This window comes from Littorina saxatilis, linkage group LG17 (genome assembly GCF_037325665.1).
Source record: "Littorina saxatilis isolate snail1 linkage group LG17, US_GU_Lsax_2.0, whole genome shotgun sequence".
NCBI classification, from domain to species: domain Eukaryota; kingdom Metazoa; phylum Mollusca; class Gastropoda; order Littorinimorpha; family Littorinidae; genus Littorina; species Littorina saxatilis.
In genome coordinates this window covers 50513851-50533658 of record NC_090261.1, presented here as the reverse complement: position 1 = coordinate 50533658, position 19808 = coordinate 50513851, and the positions used below count along the sequence as shown (strand labels likewise).

The 19808-nt window shown below is 40.0% G+C and overlaps 1 protein-coding gene and 1 long non-coding RNA gene across 6 annotated transcripts in view; both read right to left on the bottom strand.

Annotated features, from left to right (window-relative positions):
• Positions 1 to 18024, bottom strand: part of LOC138953812 (dipeptidyl peptidase 3-like) — a 37201-nt gene extending 19177 nt beyond the window's left edge. Inside the window, exons 1-9 of one of the 5 annotated variants that reach the window (XM_070325751.1) lie at positions 17954 to 18024; positions 13650 to 13858; positions 11464 to 11580; positions 10945 to 11034; positions 2880 to 3017; positions 2336 to 2410; positions 1676 to 1772; positions 1018 to 1169; positions 650 to 780 (exon numbers count right to left, since the gene is read on the bottom strand). In XM_070325751.1, the coding sequence (XP_070181852.1) occupies positions 650 to 780; positions 1018 to 1169; positions 1676 to 1772; positions 2336 to 2410; positions 2880 to 3017; positions 10945 to 11034; positions 11464 to 11580; positions 13650 to 13805 (956 nt within the window). In that variant the 5' untranslated portion in view covers positions 13806 to 13858; positions 17954 to 18024. Of the gene's footprint in view, positions 1 to 649; positions 781 to 1017; positions 1170 to 1675; positions 1773 to 2335; positions 2411 to 2879; positions 3018 to 10944; positions 11035 to 11463; positions 11581 to 13649; positions 13859 to 16842; positions 16973 to 17101; positions 17251 to 17724; positions 17858 to 17899 lie in introns of those variants that run through there. The other 4 variants (XM_070325752.1, XM_070325755.1, XM_070325750.1 and 1 more) reach the window with 4 other exon arrangements.
• On the bottom strand, positions 7150 to 9959 carry LOC138953819 (uncharacterized). The gene is made up of 3 exons (XR_011451617.1): positions 9821 to 9959; positions 9077 to 9209; positions 7150 to 8548 (listed from the first exon to the last, which is right to left on the bottom strand). It is a non-coding gene; the product is annotated as an uncharacterized lncRNA (long non-coding RNA).
• Positions 18025 to 19808: the final 1784 nt, after the last annotated feature.

The following is a 19808-nucleotide window of genomic DNA, read 5'->3' as shown; positions in this document are numbered from 1 at the left end:
AAAGAACTATATACAGGGTGACACGAAAAAAACAGATCCCACCAAAAGTTTAATATTTTCTGAAATAATCAGCCGATTCTTTTATTTTTTCAGGTGAGCCAAGCTGAAATGATGTTCTAACAGCCCACCAAGTTTGAGCTTCAAGATGTCATGGACAACGGAGCATAAGACATTTATAGTCGAGGCCTATTTTCGCCGGCGAACAGATTTGCTCGGGCTGCGCACAACAGACTCTCTGACTGAATCAATATTCCTCGGTGTCCTTGCTGATTTAGGTCGACCAGAGTGGGATCCCCTGTTAGGGTTTTTACTATTGAGGTTATTGACAGTCCCATGGTCTCTGAACTTATCCCTCCATCCATAGATAACTGATTTAACAGGAAAGTCTCTACGTCCAAACTGTCTTTTGAATTCCAGTTGAGCAGCGTGGATAGAATTCGACCGAAAATAGGCCTCGACTATAAATGTCTTATGCTCCGTTGTCCATGACATCTTGAAGCTCAAACTTGGTGGGCTGTTAGAACATCATTTCAGCTTGGCTCACCTGAAAAAATAAAAGAATCGGCTGATTATTTCAGAAAATATTAAACTTTTGGTGGGATCTGTTTTTTTCGTGTCACCCTGTACTTTCCAGACAAGTAAGCCTCACGTTTCAACAATGGGTCCCTTGTTGCGAATCCAAAAGCGAGAACCGTCTTTGTGAGCTGGGATGGAACCTGTCTGGAAACTCTCCCTGTACTTCTGCAGCATCTGTCGCTCATTGTCATTGGCTGCGTTCTCCTGGAATTTGAAAGCAGCGAAATGAACCATAAAAATCAAAACTAGACTGAAGAGACTAATTCTGAAAATAACTCTGTATTTACTCTTTCACAACCCATACAGAGTTACTTCTGAACATTGTCTATTCCATGAAAAAAAAAATCAAAAAAATCATGCAATCTTTCTTAAAACAGAAAAGTTAAACTAAGAAATGTATTTGGTGATACTCTACCACAAGGCATATAACAAACAACTTACAGCAGCTTTGTCAAGATTCTGATTGACCATCTCCAGCAGTTTCGAGTAGTCTCCCCTGGTGACCTGAAAGGTCATAGGGCCAGCAACATCTTTTGGCGTGAACTGGTGAGGGCCAAGGATCTTCTTCCCTTCAAACCCTGGCACCTCCCCTTCTGCACAAAGAAGAATGCACATTGTTATTATCCGAATATCAAGTGGCTCAGATTCGTGTGCCCTCATAAGCATCTTCCGCCAACGTGCAATATGTTTTCATGCAAATTACAGTCTTTACTTTTTTAATTAGTGACCTGGAAACAAACTGACAATCAAAAAGTAGCTGCTGCAGTTTTAAAAGCCTCAGAGTCAGGTCGTATGTCTATGTTTTTTTCAGGTCTACAATGATTTATATTCATGCGACATGCATAAAGGTAAATCTCTGTATTACAATCGTTCTTGTTTTTGTAGCGTGAGCTAAAGTTTATTTTCTTTCTGATAAATCAAAACAAAATACAACACTATATCATCTTCTTTTTGAGAAACCACTGCACGAAAGTATCACACCTTAAACTGAATTTTGTCATTTCAGTTTAGTTTTGTAATAATATTTTACGAAACGGTTTACGAGAGGTGTTTCTTTATAATTATCCCAATAAAGGTGAAAAAGCAGCAGACCACGTACCTTGTGTTAAGGCAGATGCAAGCCTCAATTCATAAGATGGCAGAGGTTTGGAGGGATCTTCTTTCTTGAACAGGCGAGTGTTGTATGGCGACAGATCCTGCATGAGACAGTAATTTAAAAAATAATCAACTTGACCTGAAATTCTGATCCCACAATGTGGATACAGTAAAACCTCTTTTGAAAACTGACTGTTTTAAGACACCCCCCCCTTTTTTTTAAACCTTGAGTTCCTAAATCTATTTTTAGTTTTATTTGTAGATACTGACCAGGCAAAAAAGCTGTAACATCAGAAGGCTTTCAAAACTTACTCAGTGTATTCTGTTTTAAGACTTGCCAATCAAATACTTCCTCCCTTTCAAAATGATTTTTTCTCTCAATGAGACCCACAGTGTGCCTAGATTCTAAGAGTCCCACTCTTGTAAGATCTTTTTTCTGAGAGCATTTCAGACCCAGCATTCCCCCCCCCCCCCCCCCCCCCCCCACCCCCCCCCCCCCCCCACACAAAAAAGGAAAGAATAATAATCATAATTTAAAAAAGAGCCTTATTCCTTCCTGCTCTTCTACCTCTTTTTTTCTTTTCAGTGCCGTTAAATTGAAACCACAAGATATTATGTGACAGAAAGGCCACATTGTTTGTGAATGAAAACTTGTTAATATTACCTTGGAAACCATAAACTCCTGTGAAATCTCTGCATCCCGCTGGTCACAGTTGGCAGAGAAGTAAGTGGTTGTACCCTGAAAACAAATTCAGCAAATAATCAGAGAAAAAAATAATGCTTCACATGTCAGCTCCATGCACTGTGAATTGATTATTCACATAATTCTCCAAAATACAAATCAAAATTCTATTCACGATTAAAATGCCAAGTTGAACCTTTTCAATTTCATTCATGAACCTGCACTAATGCCCCTGCACCCTTGTATGAGAGAGAGAGAGAGAGAGAGAGAGAGAGAGAGAGAGAGAGAGAGAGAGAGAGAGAGAGAGAGAGAGAGAGAGAGAGAGAGAGAGAGAGAGAGAGAGAGAGTGTCTGTGTGCGCATGCGTACGTGTGTGTGTGTATGTGCGTGCATGTCAGTCTGTCTGTACCATCATCTGTGTCTCTGTCAGTCTGTGTGAATGTGCACACAAACGTACATATACTTCTGAACAGCATTTCAGCCTGAAGTTTTGCATTCTAACAGGCCAAAACAAATGAGAGTCCTACCTTTTCTCCCAGACCCAGCTCCTTCTCTCTGCTGGCCAGCGAGAACATCTTGTCCTTCACAGAGTTCCACAGACTGGCCACACCACCGGGGTCAGCCACGGCCGCTGCACTGTTCAGGACGATCGCTTCCACCTTGTCCTGAATAAAAATCATACAGTTGAACACCCTTTATAGACACCACAATAAAAGACCTCCACCCTTTTAATAAACAAACTTAGTTTTTCAGATTTTCAATCCATATATCCTCTGTTAAATTACCTACCTTTTAAGACCCCCTCCTTTTTAAAAGACCAGACCATGCTGTTTTAAAGGTTATTAGAACCACTAACCGATGACTGAAGGTTAGAGAAATGCACCTGAAGATGCCCACCAAATTTGAAGCAGATCCATCGAGAACTTTGGCCGTGCATCGCGAAGAGACACAGAGAGACAGACAGACAGACACACACAAGCCGTATATAAATACAGATGTGTTCTGTAAGGGATAGGGGTTCAGTGTCACTGGGCGTTTTTGTCAGACTGACAGTATTTGTGGTGGAATGGCATTGTTCCTAATTTTAGGCACATGTGTTAAGATTACAGATTAAAACATATATCTGTTACTACATGTCCGTCCCCATGCACCCACCTTAAAGTTCCCTCTCTCTCCCTCTTTTACACTCACCTGGGTAATCGATGAGTCTCAGGTTTAATCAGTGTCCGTCCATATACACATAGACATTCACACAAACACTTACATACGTTGTTATCATTTAATTCAGTGTTTTATTAAATGGATAAAGAAATCGTTAATACAGCAAGCTTGCATGAATAATTTGCTGTTGTCCTTTCTTTCAGATCAGGTTCTGTAATACAAGTACAAATTCATGTTTGCAGTCATACTCATAGTGTGTGAGTGTATGTGTGTGTGTGTGTGAAAAGCACTTTGATACTTAAAACATCTGTGTTCTTTGATTTTACAATTACAAAACTGCAGTCAGAATATTTAGCAGACCTATTCCAACAATACATTTTGATCAGCAGTAAATGTAACATCAAATTATGAACAACAACCCTGTGAGCAGATATATCTAACAGAAACAAATAGTCTAGCAAAATAATACAACCAAGTACATGTACGGACATCATCATCCACATAAAAAAATTGATTGTAGGAAGAGCACAACTCTGTGTTATTACCACGGCTTCAGTCAAACTGCCAGTTCAATTTAATCTCTGTGGGTTTTTTTTTTCTCTCAGAGTAACATGGTAAAAAAACAAAAACAAAACTTGCATGCTATAGAGCTGGATTGTTTCTAGTGATCATGCAACATGATTATCCGCATAGAAAACTACTGAAAAACCTAAACAGAAATAACAATGTCTACAGAAAAAATCCACTGTTTGATTGCTGACTGTAGTACTCCTCTTGCTAACAGTGGCATTAAAATAATTAAAACTAAGCTGTGCTCTCTTGGGGGGAAAAAAGTGCTCTAAGTACTTTTTGTGTCTACATAGGCAAATAAAACCTATGCAATGTTTCAGATTTCCTGACCCACCCTATGGTTTTCCTCCTTATCCTGGACTATTGTGGACCCTTACAAAAATGTACTTCAAAAATGACAAGTCTTAAATTTGCAGGCTTACAAGGAAATTGACTCTTCTCTTACAACCAGAATACACCATGATTTCAAGCAAATAATAAACTACATGCATCTGAGAAAAAACCACTTTAATTCAAGAAGTTAGACCTCCTAACCCCAGCTTTTCAATTCAATTCAATACGTTGTTGATGTTGATTATGGGGCTTAACGTCCTCCCAGGTAACTAGGGACCTATATTTTTTTTTGTTTAAACAGTATTTTATTCGAAAACAGATACATAATAATATAACAACATCATTAAGAAGGAGCACAACAAGTTTAAAACTTATGATAAGTGCTCACATAAACATGCCTGAAATTTCATGGCGGAATATGATCAATGCGACACAGTTTTTTAAAAAAGAGAAGAAAAAAAAAGGAAAAAATAAAAAGGAGAAAAACAACAAGGAAAACTTAGTTTGAATTATCGAACACAATCTGTGTCAATACCGAAAACGAAAACAAATACAAAACGAGAACGAAAGACACAACAAAATATCAAAAAGTAGATGGGCCCCAAGTAATATATTTAAAAAAAACAACCACCAACAACATCGAACTAAGGTGTCCCAAAGCGGTTTGATTTCTCAATATAGCTTTGGACAACAACAAAAATAGTACTATTTTCAAATATGGAAATGTTTGAATCACCTGTCAGGAGTGTGTCAATATTAACAAATTCTGGAGCTAATGTACCGATTGTTGAGGTTCTTGCATCATTAAACAGGGGACATGATAACAAATAGTGAAGAACAGTTTCAGCAAAATAACCACAAGAACATTCCAGGTTGTTTACTAGGTGGCGATTAAACATATCATCTATATATATATATATATATACGACTAGTGTCTGTCTGTCTGTCTGTCTGTCTGTTCGCGATGCACGGCCAAAGTTCTCGGTGGATCTTTTTCAAATTTGGACATCGTATTCAGCTACACCCCGGACACAACCTCATCGATGAGATATTTCAACACGTGCTCTCAGCGCGCAGCGCGCTGAACCGCTTTTTTGTTTTGTTTTGTTTGTTTTGTTGTCGGGATCCACTACCAGTAACTCTTCCTTATCTTCTCCAGTGTTTTCAGCCGCGATTATCTCCCTTCCTCCGTGTGGCGTCAATCCATATTCCCGTTACTACGTTACTATTTTTAGAAGGTCACTGCACGTTACTATTTTTAGAAGGTTTCCAGTGTTTTGCGCGTTTATCTCCTTTTCTTCGTGCGCCGGCGTACACACGGCTCGGGTCCCAGGCGCAGCCTGGTATTCGGCTCTACTTCTTCCCGGCGAAGCGGGTAATCATCTAGTATTTATATATATAGGGACCTATATTGGGACATGATTTTTTATACAATGTTAAAAGTGGAGGGTGTAATGGGGGGAGGGGGACTGGAGGGTGACGGGGTGTAGTCGCTAATAAGTTTTTTAAAGGTGCGTTTATTATCTAATATACCAGACATTTTGTTTTAGCTGGTGTACAGAATAACATCACATAAAATCGCACTCGTAAAACATACAAAACACATAAAATGTACACATCAGTACAGACATAACCCAAACCACACATACAGCACCATCACACACATATCCACATACATTCTCTAGTTTGTTCATTATAAAAATAAATACATTATTATTAATATCCTTACTAGTCAACTTAAATTAAGGCTCAAAATAGATCTTAAGATGGATGTTATTTATTGTAATGAAGAGATTATAAAAACAAAAAATAAGCTATGAGAAAGAAAAGTATGAAAGAATTATGCTCATTCTCCAGTGAAAGTTCTGCTGATTGTGGTAACTTTTTTTTTTCTGTCTAAAACAGGCGTTGGAAAGAAGTGTGAATGTTAGGCGCGTTTGATCGATCTGCGCGATCGCGCGATCGCGCTGCGCGTTTGGTGGATTGATCAAACGCGCACACATCGATTGATGTGTGCGCGTTTGATCAATACAAAGAATACAAGAATCGTTAAAACGCGCAGCTCTTATATACTTGCGCATTTGGACGATCCGTCTCACAAATCACCATACTACGCACACACACGTCTGCTGGCAATGACCGGAAGTTATGACCGGAAGTAGGCCTAGCTATAAGTGTCTAAACAACAATCTGTAAGACATTTTAAAAAAGAAGAAAAAATGGGATTATATTGTACCAAACACTTAGACTACCTCAAAGACATCACATCACAGGTATATATGCGTCGAGGTTGCACCTGATCATCCATTTCACATGTATTAGCTCATTGAGTGTTTAATTGTCCTTTAATAGCAAATGATTTAAAAGTTCAGCTGTTTTCATGAGATGTCAGAGGGATGGACAGAGATGAGGAAGGAGGGATTGGGGGGAGAGACTGAGAGACTAAGAGAGAGACTGAGAGAGAGAGAGAGAAAGTGTGTGTGTGAGAGAGAGAGAGAGAGAGAGAGAGAGAGAGAGAGAGAGAGAGAGAGAGAAGAGAGAGACAGAGAGCAGAGAGGAGAGAGACAGAGAAGAGAGAGAGAGAGAGACTGAGACTAAGAGAGAGTGAGAGAGACAGAGAGAGAGAGATCCTGAGAGACTGGGCGACTAAGAGAGAGAGAGAGAGAGAGGGAGAGAGAGAGACTAAGAGAGACAGAGACAGAGAGCGATAGAGAGAGAGAGAGAGAAAGAGAGAAGAGAGAGAGAGACTAAGAGAGAGAGAGAGAGAGAGACTGAGAGACTAAGAGAGAGAGAGAGAGAAACATTGAAACATAGAACTTTATTACAGGAAAGATAGCATTAGGTCCATAGGACCTTTCTTCCAGCTAGTCCTGATCTAAGCAAAATGGTTATAATCGAAATGGGCCCTACATAGGAACAAACTTTTTATGATGAAACGCAGACACACGCAATAATAGGAAATAGAGAATACTACATGGCTTGCTGTGTCGTACCAGATTTACACGAGTTGTTTTTTTGAATATTGAACTGCGAGCGAAAGCGAGCTGTTCACTATTTGATAAAGCAACGAGTGTAAATCTGGTAAGGAACAGCAAGCCATGTAGTATTCTGTTTATCCTACATACTGTACTTACGTGTATTTTACTGAAAATGTCCTGCATTCGAGGCAGCTAAATTGAAGACGCTAGTTTTAGAACCTCGATCTCTTCTAAAGCCTCGTGCAATCTATTACGTCAAAGCAAAGAAACGTCACTCTGAAAGTGTGGCGTGACGTGTTAGTTCTAAAGATTCATCGAGGGTAATTAGCGAGCGCAATTTGTGTTTCTATAATGACGTTTGTCTCGGTGACTTTGGCATCATAAGCAGTGGAAAAACAGGTCCCTGCCAGACTTGCTTGACATGACCTCATTTACATGATAATTATACACACGTGTGATTTGAACGATTATTATCTCACGGGTGTCTCTCTCACGTATGTAGGATAATATAAGAATAAGATCATAAGAGAGAGAGAGAGAGAGAGAGAGAGAGAGAGAGAGAGAGAGAGAGAGAGAGAGAGAGAGAGAGAGAGAGAGAGAGAGAGAGAGAGAGAGAGAGAGAGAGAGAGAGAGAGAGAGAGAGAGAGAGAGAGAGAGAGAGAGAGAGAGAGAGAGAGAGAGAGAGAGAGAGAGACTGTTTGAAAGATTGAGAGGCCTGACAACAAACAAATCAAAAACGTTGTTGGGGTATATTTCGGAACATTCCTGTATTTGAAACTTTTCACTTCCCGGCGTGCGATGTGTGTGTGTGGTAGGGACTTACTTTGTGACAGATCGTCCAAATGCGCAAGTATAAGAGCTGCGCGTTTTAACGATTCTTGTATTCTTTGTAGCCTATTCTTTGCATCGATCAAATGCGCACACATCGATCGATGTGTGCGCGTTTGATTGATCCACCAAACGCGCAGCGCGATCGCGCGATCGCGCAGATCGATCAAACGCGCCTAACATGAATACTGTGCCCAATCTACACCGGAGGGTCCAGGCGAGTGGAAGAGGTGAAGGCTAAGTGGAAAACAACCATGTCAGCACAAGGGGCATGGAGACAGCTTCCTGAAATGCCTTCACAGTGACTTGTCTGATGAACCACGAGCCTGGATAATAAAAGGTAAACAAAGACATTTTAACATTTACTACTCAAGATTACCTCACTGAGATTTTTTCTTTGGCATGTATGAAAATCTACAGGTGATAGCATGTATAGGTTTTTCTCCTTCTCTTGTTTTAAACTTCGAGCTTAAGTTTTGACATTCTACCCTCACACCTTACTTTTTCATCAGGTTATCTGAACGAGCTGTTTGAGGAGGTGGTGATCCTAACACTGGCCTATGGCAGCTACAACAAAGCTCTGCATACACAGCGACACTACAATGCAACAGTGCCCAGACTTTGACTGCTACAGCTAGACCAGTTGACAAAGCTCAAGTTGTCACCAAGCAGAACGCCTCAACTGGCGACTAACTATATAGACTGAGGCTGCCTATCTCCAAATCTGACAAAGCAAGAATTGTTACACAAGCTCCACATTTCTGTTTGCAGTTTAAGCCGACCTTAAATATGCAATAGTTATGCACCCCCCCCCCCCCCACACAGACACCCCCCAGTTGAAAGATGTAATGTACCTTTTATTTATGTGACATATTTGAAGCCTGTGTATCTTTGTGACAGAAAGAGGTCTCTGATGGCAGCGACCAGACAGGCAGGAAGAACTTTCCTGTTCTTTCGGCAAGTCAGTATGCAACTTGTCTGTATGTCCTGAACACATCAAAACATTTTCTTTAATTTAAGCTACATAATATCATGTGGATGCACTGATTGGGTGTAACTAATAACAGCAATTGGTACAGTCAATTCACTAAATGTGCAACAGAACCCTAATCATCAGACATTTTACAACAGCAAATTTCAACAGTACTTTTACTTTCCTGAATGTCATTATTATTTATTAAAACATGCATCTAGAGCAACATACATTATATCTAAATCTTCTGTTATTAAATTTCACCTGAAATTCAGGCTGCTTTCCCATGCAAAGTACAAATGCAAGTGTTCATAAACCAGGGTTTAATAGTATGTGAGTGAGTTCTGATGAAAAAGTTATTGTGTTGTAATATTAGTTATTACTGAGTGTTAATGTTACAATGATTACATTATAAAAACAACAACAACAACAACAACAACAGAACAATGTGAAGAGCAAACTTCTTCAGTGGGCATGCAAGTGAGTTAATTATTGTGTGTGTGAAACTATATGTGACTGAGTGTAACAAATTTAAATGACAACAGTTGTTCAGTTTAAATTTTCTTGGTAGCCTTTAAAAACAACAACAAATAAATACATTTAAAAATCAAACAAATATAGGCACCTCAAAAAAAGTTGTATGTACACCTTCGTGGCTGGTGATGCATTCTTGCTCCCCTGCAAGTTTTCATTCTACAATGTACCTCAGGGTAGCTTCCTCTCTCTCCTCTTCTGCCCCTCCCACACAGTACAACACGAACAGTGAACACCAGTTCCTGAAATCAAGAACACTGCGATGAGCTGTTGTTCTTTCACTCGTGAATGCAATGCATGAACACTTACACAATATCACACTTATTCGCGAGTGCGTTGCCATTTCAGTACACAAACAATCATGAGCAAAAAGACGAGAGTGAAAAAATAGCACAGACTCGAAAGCAGACGATAAGTTCAGCACAGAGAGCGGGCGTGTTTACCTTTTGGCTTTGATCGCTGAGACAAACAGAGTCGCAATTTTCGTCGTCACTGTTCTCACCACTGCTGGAAGTAGCCTCCTCATCTTCCGTGCTTGATTCTAGCAGAGAAGCGAGTGGTTCGAACATGTACGGTTCAATTTCGTCTGCAGTTACGCTTGTTGGTGCAGCACTCACCATCTTGACATTGTATGACATCACGGATAATTCATTCATAAGCCAAGAGTTCCGCCAGTCTCGCGAAGAAAACGAGACACAATGGCGGGTTGTTTTGGGGAAGAAATGCGTCGCTTCAGTCACAATAATTGTCGGATTACGGCCTTAGAAGATTCCGAAATAAACCAAACATTGTTGAAGACGGTAAGAAAGCGGTTTTCTAACTAACTGCACACATCGGGAAGTGTTCAGTCGCGCAGGAACACGATTCGAAGCGTTTTTGACAATGAAACAGCATGGTCTGGTCCTTTAAGAACTGATTCTCTCAGATTTTTGGAGGCCATAAAAGGAACTGTAATACAATGGTAACATTGTACAACTGGAAGTTAAAGTCAGAAAATAATCTGATACCTTCATACACGTTTTGTAAAGATAAAATTCCAAAAGGTACACCAAAACACAAGAATTTATTTAAAACAAGCGCCAAATAACGCACTACGGAAATGCTGTAGTTTTGAGAAAGCATGTGTCCTCAGCATTTATTTGATCGAAGCAAGAATACCATTGATTTGCTCATATACACACTCAGACATAACTACTGCAACACACACACACACACCTTAGGCAGATTGGGGATGAACTTGCTGTCTCCGAATGACTTGTAGTTTCCCATGTTGCAGTAGAAGGCTGCTGCATACACCAGGAATGACTAAAAAGGGAAAAAAAGAAATGGAAAAAATGGTAACGGTTACATTTATTTTCATCACTTGTTGTTTGCCATTACCTGTCTGTACTGTACACACATTGTGCTGTTTCTTGTCATTGTTGAAAGTAAAAAGTTGCTTTAATGACATAATGATAACTGATATCCCATTTTTCTGGCAAGCTAAATGAAATATGAAAAAATATTCGCAAGAGAAAATTAAATTTAGACAGAGAGCCAGGTGCAGCATAGCATCTTAACATAACATACAGAATGAAAATACATCAGACTATGCATATTTCCCTTTGTCAAAAGGTCTATCTTATAATGTTCACTGCTGCTACCACTATTAGTATTATTAATAATAACACAATTAACAGTCTTAAACCAAGATCCATACTATACACAGACTAACACTGAACTAAACAAATTTACCTGGAACTGTTCTTCATCAACCCCATTGCTAACAGCAGCAGTCTTCAATTTCTCAAGAGGTTGACCCCTGAACACACGTTGCAGCAACAGGAAGATGCCAGGTGATTCCGGAGAAGTCTGCAGAAAACAGCGTAAACTCAATAAACGCAGTTCAACTTCATAACGACAGGCAGGGATGGCAAACTTATTTCAAATCGCTGATAACTTTACCCTCATTTCCACAAATTGAGCTGCCCAACCTTTTCACTTCGAAGGAAAGATATATTAAAGGCACAGTAAGCCTCCCGTAAACCATCACAGAGCTCCCCAAGCGTCTACATACAGTACAAGCATACTTCCATTTGAACGCTCACCGAACGGGAACATCCTGGCTGCTTTCTGTCGAGCGTGAGAAATTTTCAAAGAATTTATTTTCGTGGACTTGGTCCTCTACAACAATGGCGCCTCGTTTTGGTGCTGGACGGCTGTTATGAATATTTACTACCGGACATCACGCCCGGACAGTAAGCCTCCCGTAAACCATCACAGATACTGTCAGGCTTTTTCACAGTACAAACACCCTTCCATTTGAACGCTCACCAAACGGGAACATCCTAGGTGCCCTACGTAAAGAGCAAGCAATTTTTAAAGAATTAATTTTGCAGATTGTCTCGAACACTTTTTGGACCCATCCTGAACACAGGTCAAAAATGAGTTACTTCCCTTCGGGTCTCATTCTATCGATGTAAACTGGCCATAGCCGTGGATCGATGATTATCAGAATGTTTTTGGACCGTGGTGCGTTTTTGCGCTAGACCTAACTTTTAAAATCTAAATAATAAATTGACAGCTTGTTACACAAACATTCTTTAATCATAAAAGAATTCTTTTTTCATCAAGACAAGATCAGTACAATTCGAAGTTGTGAAAGTTTGAAAAAAGAAAAGCCCGGAAGCAGGGTCACGCAAGGGTTGTAGCAGACGAGTGACGGTTTATGCATATCGCCGTTCCTCTCAACAGTCAAAAGCCATCGCTAGAGTTCTTGTGAACCACAGCCGTTTGTTTCGTGCATAAAAACGTGCTGTTGTAGATAAGCTCACATCGAGTCGCATTCAAATGAATAACTGACGACTACATTGTGAAAAAGGGAAACTGGATCACACAGGTTCACGATGGCTCAGGGGTAAGATAAAGCACGCAAAAATAAATTCTTTGAAAATTGTTCGCTCTTTACCGAGGGCACCTAGGATGTTCTCAATCGGTGAGTGTTTAAATGAAAGGGTGTTTGTACTGTGTGTAAAAGCCTGACCATATCTGTGATGGTTTACGGGAGGCTTACTGTGCCTTTAAGGACTGCCTTAAACTTCCAATCCTTTTCGACAAATTTGCTGAAGAAAATAATTCCTCGCAACATCCGGGATCCCTCGACAGGCATAGCAGGGTATATAATCAGTTCTGAACATCATGCATGCTCATTTTCACAGAAAAAATACCTTATCCAAGTTTGTTGCAACCTTCCTGGAATATGTGCATCTATATATACGACTTGTGTCTGTCTGTGTGTCTGTGCGCGATGCGCGGCCAAAGTTCTCAATGGATCTGCTTCAAATTTGGTGGGCTTATTCAGAGAGACCCCGGACAAAACCTCATCGATGAGATATTTCAACACGTGCTCACAGCGCGCAGCGCTGAACCGATTTTGGTTTTTCTGTTAATTTCACCATTCCCAGTAACTCTTCCTTATCTTCTCCAGTGTTTTGCGTTTATCTCCCTTCCTTCGTGTGGCGTGAATCCATATTCCCGTTACTACGTTACTATTTTTAGAAGGTCTCCAGTGTTTTGCGCATTTATCTTCTTTCCTTCGTGCGCCGGCAAAGCCGGCGTACACCCGGCAAAGCCGGGTCGGTCCCAGGCGCAGCCTGGTATTTGGCTCTACTTCTTCCCGGCGAAGCGGGTAATCATCTAGTTCAAATTATATGTGACTGACACAACAGCAATAATTTACCTCCCAAAAGGTACTTGACAAGTGATGGGAGTGGTGTTGTCTTCTTTTTATGTTTATTTATTGTAACTGCTAAGAAGTATAATGCTTAGTCCAATTGGCTTCTGTAACCGAGTGACCAGTGTTATTAGAGACACATTTTCTATTTCCTCATCACCAGTGCTTCTACAACAGCTAACACAATAATAGCCATCTCTAAACCTACCTGCACAAGCACAATCAGCCCGCCAGCAAAGGAAGCCTGGGCCAGGTAGTGAGAGTAGAGTTTCTCTTTGTCTGACAGACCGTTGAATGCCTCGGTGCAGTCCAGAACAGCCACTGGTGTGTCATTGGGGAACACATACTGAGAGATGTCTGTCATCGTTGCAGATTGAAGTAACCAGTTCAAACCAGGTGGAATGAAACCGTCTGAAACTGAATTCACAACCTCCATTGGAGTAAAACTGACAAGTTGAGGCAGCAGGGTGCAATGTCTATATAGATGGGTTCATTCTTTGCGCACTATCACATTTCATGCACTGGTAAACAAAAACTTTTGCTCTTGGCTATTTGTTTTGCATCAAATCACTCAATAATATGTGTACACTGGAGAAAAGAGGTATTCCAACAGACTACAGTAAATAGTAAAACCCTTTCAAACTCTAATGAAACAGCAAGCAAATAATCTATAGCTTCTACTTTTCTAGTCATATCTGCAGTCCCTTTATTTGAGAAGAAAGAAACCAAAAGTAGTTTTCTTGCGATAGATAACAGGTCGATTTATTGTGAAATGCATGACCAACTCTTTCATTTTACATTCTTTGGTCCAGGATTTCTTGACATACTTGTCACTCCATGTATTATAACTTAGAAGTTCACATCCCTGCATTTGCAATTTTGGGAATTCGAATTTCATATCCTCTGCTACACAGGAAGAGTTTGAACATCTGCATGGCTAAGCATTTGGAAAGTGTATCATGTTCAAACTAAAATAGTAACAAAGCTGCAGAGTGAAGTTCTCAAAAACAAATACATGTGTACATGTTATCCTTTTTCATTTGAAAAAAGTGGAGTATTTTAGAGTCTTGTCAATGTCATTTTGGCCTGATAAAATTAGTTTCCTAAGCCACAGGTAATATCATTTACACCACACGTGTTGGTCCAAGCGGCTGGCTGAGAATAGAAATGTTCACATACATGTATATATATACAATATATATATATATATGTGCACGTCCTAGATACTGGGAAATACTATGGGTTGTCAACTTTGAATGACTGTCACAATATCTCTGAGCAATGGATGACAAAGGGGATGCTTTGATGTCAAAGGGGATGGATTTGACTTACTGTAACAACCAAGTTTGGGTTTCCAAACATTGCTGTGGGTTTTAAACGATTTAATTTTTAGCCAAAATGCCCCCAAAACAGCACCTAAAACTGGGACAAAAATACACCAGTCTGTGTTGCAGCTGTACATAATGGAGAATAAAGCTCTGTGAATTTTATTGTGATGTTTATGGGTCAGCTGAAGGAGTATTCTCGACATACACACTCAAGAATTACATCTATTTTTCTTCTTCTGGGAGTTTGATCGGCAAAGAAAACACGTAATCGTGGGTTACCGTCGTTTCCGGTTTCAACTTCATCAAAAAATGCGATCTGCTGAACAAAGGAAACCTCAAAGTTATTCAAAGTCATTATTTATTTATTTCAACAACATTTAGGTTTTCAAAACACAGCACTACGGTAGGAAACAAATTTATTTCAGCTTATAATCGCGCTTGAATGTACCCCACCCTTGTTTCGTTTCCATCTGTAACCCACGAAAGCATGGCCACAGCAGACGACAAATCCCGCATTGCCTATCACACACGCGTTGTGAGATCGCGGGAACACCGTCGAAAGTTCCATTCATGACGTTTGACCCGGTCATGTGAATAGACAATGAGAATTTATCCACCCAATCGTATTCGTTTCCGGTTTTTGAGACGTAACTCACGACAGACCACGCTGTATCTTCACTGTTTGAGACCTGTAAAATCTTTTTTGACAATTGTAGCATATATTCATCGACGAATTTTGCGATATTTTGCTGATTAAAGCTTGATCTGGTGCAAAGTTTGAGCAGCACATGTGTTCTCATGATCGGCGCCATTATGAAATTTTCGATTCTTCTGCAACGCACGATCGACAATCGATTAATTCTCTCATTTAGGATTGTCGCTTATGGAAACTTGAAAATTTCAAACTTTCATGTATGCATAGTTATTTATCTATGTAGTCCACATGCAATAATCAAGTTTTAGTTCTTTTCTTTGGAAATAAAAGACATTACGAACTATGGTTTCCATGAAACTCACGACAGTATTATCTCTATACACATAAACCCAGTGAGCACAGATCGAAAACTTTTTGCTCACTTAAATCTTTCTATCATGTATTAAAACCCAAAAGGGTGCCCAAAACGCTAGTTGCTACATTTGACCTACAAAAAAAACTTTTGCGCCTGGACATTGCGTGGGTTACGGTTTCCACTTTCTACTTCGATCTAGTTAACTTATGGAAACTTGTAATTTCAAACTTTCATGTTTGCATATTTATTTATCAATGTTGTCCACATGCAAATTGCAATAATCAAGTTTTAGTTCTTTTCTTTGGAAATAAAAGACATTACAAACTATGGTTTCCATGTAACTCACGACAGTATTATCTCTATACACATAAACCCAGTGAGCACAGATCGAAAACTTTTTGCTCACTTAAATCTTTCTATCATGTATTAAAACCCAAAAGGGTGCCCAAAAGGCTAGTTGCTACATTTGACCTACAAGAAAAACTTTTGCACCTGGAAATTGCGTGGGTTACGGTTTCCACTTTCTACTTCGATCTAGTTAACTTATGGAAACTTGTAATTTCAAACTTTCATGTTTGCATATTTATTTATCAATGTTGTCCACATGCCACATGCAATAACTGAGCTAAAGTTCTTTCCTGTGGGATATTGAAGCCTAAAGTGGAAACCATGTAACCCACGACATAGAGCGTACTGCATGTGTCTAATTGTCATTTCTAAAGAAACCCCGATATGAAAGGTCCTCTCTTTGACAGAAAAAGATACAGGCATGTCTTTTGCACTTAAAAAAGAGTATTTCACTCAATTCAGTCCTACTTTTTTTCCTGGTGTCCATGTCCCATAGTTGTGACCCAGTATCTAGGATGTGCACATATATACAGTGTTTCTGTTAATTCATTTCACAGGCTATCCACAGAAATAACAAATTATAAGAAGAGTGCAGTTTAGTTCCAATGAGAACTGGCACTGCACAAGTTTTTATTGCTTTAGAAGTAGAAGCAAGAGAACATAATATATATATAACAGGGGAAAAAAGAACAATAAAACTCACATAATGACTTACTGAAAATACTGTTCAGAGAGTATACAGTTTAATTATAACCATCAGGTCCTGGAACATATTGAGAAAGGAACTAAGAGAAAATGTATTTAAGACTACCAGTACGTATACACAGTATAACTAATGTACGTGTAAGGCTAGCTAAGCTTAGAAATAGCAGCATAGGTAAATGAAATTGAAAGAGCATGAACAAAATATAATATGCAGTTTTAGATCAATTCATGTATTTAAATTATTTACACCAAAGACACAAGAACTAAACCTTTGAAGGAAAACATTAAACCAAAGTAAGGTACATATGAACAGTTGCATGAACTTGATTGAGCAAGTTGCAAGCATACAGTTAGTTACAGCAGGGACCTCTAATATAGGTCTATGGTTTCAGGCTAAACACAGCCGCAAGTCTAGTCAGCAACTCAATTGAACAAGCGTGTACGTGTAGATCACTATATATAGAATAGATCATTTCCTTCAAAGACATACAGGCAAAAGCTGACAATATAACTTCATGGAGTGCTTGATCATAACATGACCCAGGGACCTTAATAGGTCTATGCATGACCAGACAAGTTGATTATCCAAACATCGATGCTTTTAAAAATAATAATACCAATCCTATCATAGGGTTGTCTTTGTGATCCTTTTTTTTTTAAATAAAAATCGTTTGAACTAAACTTATTTGTCAAATCCATTTTTAAAACTGGGCTGTTTGCAAACAATAGCAGAAAAGGATCGAGGGATTGAAGTCAAAATCTGAAAATGGTTCCATTTTAATGTGCATTCTATTCAGACGGTAAAGCAAAAGATACAACATTCTGACTGGAGCCAAAAATCGCTTACGAAAAAAAATTCTGTTTAAGCTACACAAACAGACATGTTATCTACTTCAGCAGTTCTTTGTGTTCTGATTGACATCAAACTCAACACATGAACCGAAACCAGACGCGTTCCGCTATTCAGTTTGCACAAGATCGAGCCGGCTCACGTAAGTCTGACAAGGCAGCACATAAGCCCACCCTAATTATGCTGTGTGGTAATGAAAGAGAAAGAGACAACGTACATTATATATGTACAGTCCTAACTACCAAAATAAACAGATCATCACAAAACACACCAGCCGTGATAAGTCTACAACCCGTGTGTCTAGTCACGCTGCATACGCATACCAAACCTGTTTCAAGCACACAGAAGAGTTCTCCTCTTTCCGTTGTTGTGTCCCTTGATTGTTTCGGGGTCAACGGTGGTCGGCGCCACAGGCACTTGACAAAAAGTGGGTGAGTGTTGTGTGTGGGATGTGCTCTCCCCACTCCCGCCTAATAATACTACTCTTGTAGTGATGTAAGACAAGCAGAGCACATTACCCCACCCCCCACCCATCGAGTGAGTCGTTCAGGTCGAAACTTCAACAATGTCAACTAGAGTTTTTGACTGAGATAGGCTAACTGTGCTCAAGTGTTTCAGTTGATACAACTGAAGTAGACTGATTAAAGTTTATCTTTCGTGTGCGTATTTTTTCCCTCTGAAATGAAGATGCTTCGTCGTCGTGTAGTAAATACTAACTATTTACATTTTCAACAAGTTGAGGATGCGACATTTACGATCAGCATGGCTGACACCGGGACGATCAGACCTTAACATTATTGGTAGAGTAAAAGGGACCAAATATACCTGTTTACCAGACGAAAATAACAAAAGATACAAATTAGTCAAATTATAACAAAACACAACATTAAACGCGGGCACAAGTAAGTCGGTTGAGGTATTCACTGAGTTTGTTACTGAAGTTGCTGAAATACTGATATAGATGATAATGTGTGTGTGTGTCAGTGTGTGTAGTGGAAACTGATATGAGTGTCAGGGCCGGACCAAGTCACTTCGTTTGAGGGGGGGGGGGGGGGTTCCAACTGAAGGCAGGGGTCCAGGGGCCCGGCGCCCAGGCCCCGGTGGGGTGCAGGGGCAACGCCCCGGTGGGCGAGAAAATTTTGCATTTGTGAGGTCATTTTTTGGTCTTTCCTTGCAATTGGGAATCAAAATTACACATTTTCAACAGTAACAAAATACTTCATATATTCATTTACCATAGTGGTTCAGTGGAATAATCCCAAAGACATATATGCCTAGTAAATAAGTCTGACAGGACTCTTTACTTTGAATATTACTATGATGATGGACTTATAACGGGGAGGGCAGGCCGTTGTCGACTTGATGTTGTTCATAATTTGAAATAGTTTTAGAAGACCAAATAAACTGAGGGAGTTGGGGGAAGAGCTTAAAAAGTTCACCTTTTTTTTCTCTGAGAGGTACATTGGATGGCCAGGGGGGGAGGGGGGGTTACGGAACCCAGGACCCCCCCCCCCCCCCAGATCCGGCCCTGAGTGTCCTTTAATATTGGCCCGTGCTTTTAAATCAGTCTGAACTCAGATTCATCATAACAAGGGACACTGACTCCTGTCAACTGTTTGTCTCGGTGCTCGTTTCGAAATTTACCACGCACTGTTTTAGTAAGGAAAAAGATCCCTTTAAATATGAAATATAAATACATCAGTCAGTCACACACACACACACACACACACACACACACACAACAACAACAACAACAACACGGCCGTTCACCATTGTATCAGATCACTCGCAGCAGTCTGGCCAGTGTGCAGCTTGGCAAAACAAAACTGACCCTGGCCACCTTGTCCTTGTATTGGCGGCCAGCCCTCCAGCGGAAGTGAGTGTTTGCTGAGTGCGGTGACTGCCGCAGTATCGCTTGTCAAATAGTGCAAGCAGCAAGGTACACAAAGTCGTTCTCTCAGGATCATTCAGTGCTGGTGTGCAAGAAAATCTTGAAGGAAAAAAACGTCGTTGTTTTCAATGCTGAGGCCATTAACCTGGCAGCCCAAACCTTGTCAACAGTGATTGCAAAGTCTGACATGATCACAGTCACACCGGCGTAACGGTGTGCGCTCTCTCAGTCGTCA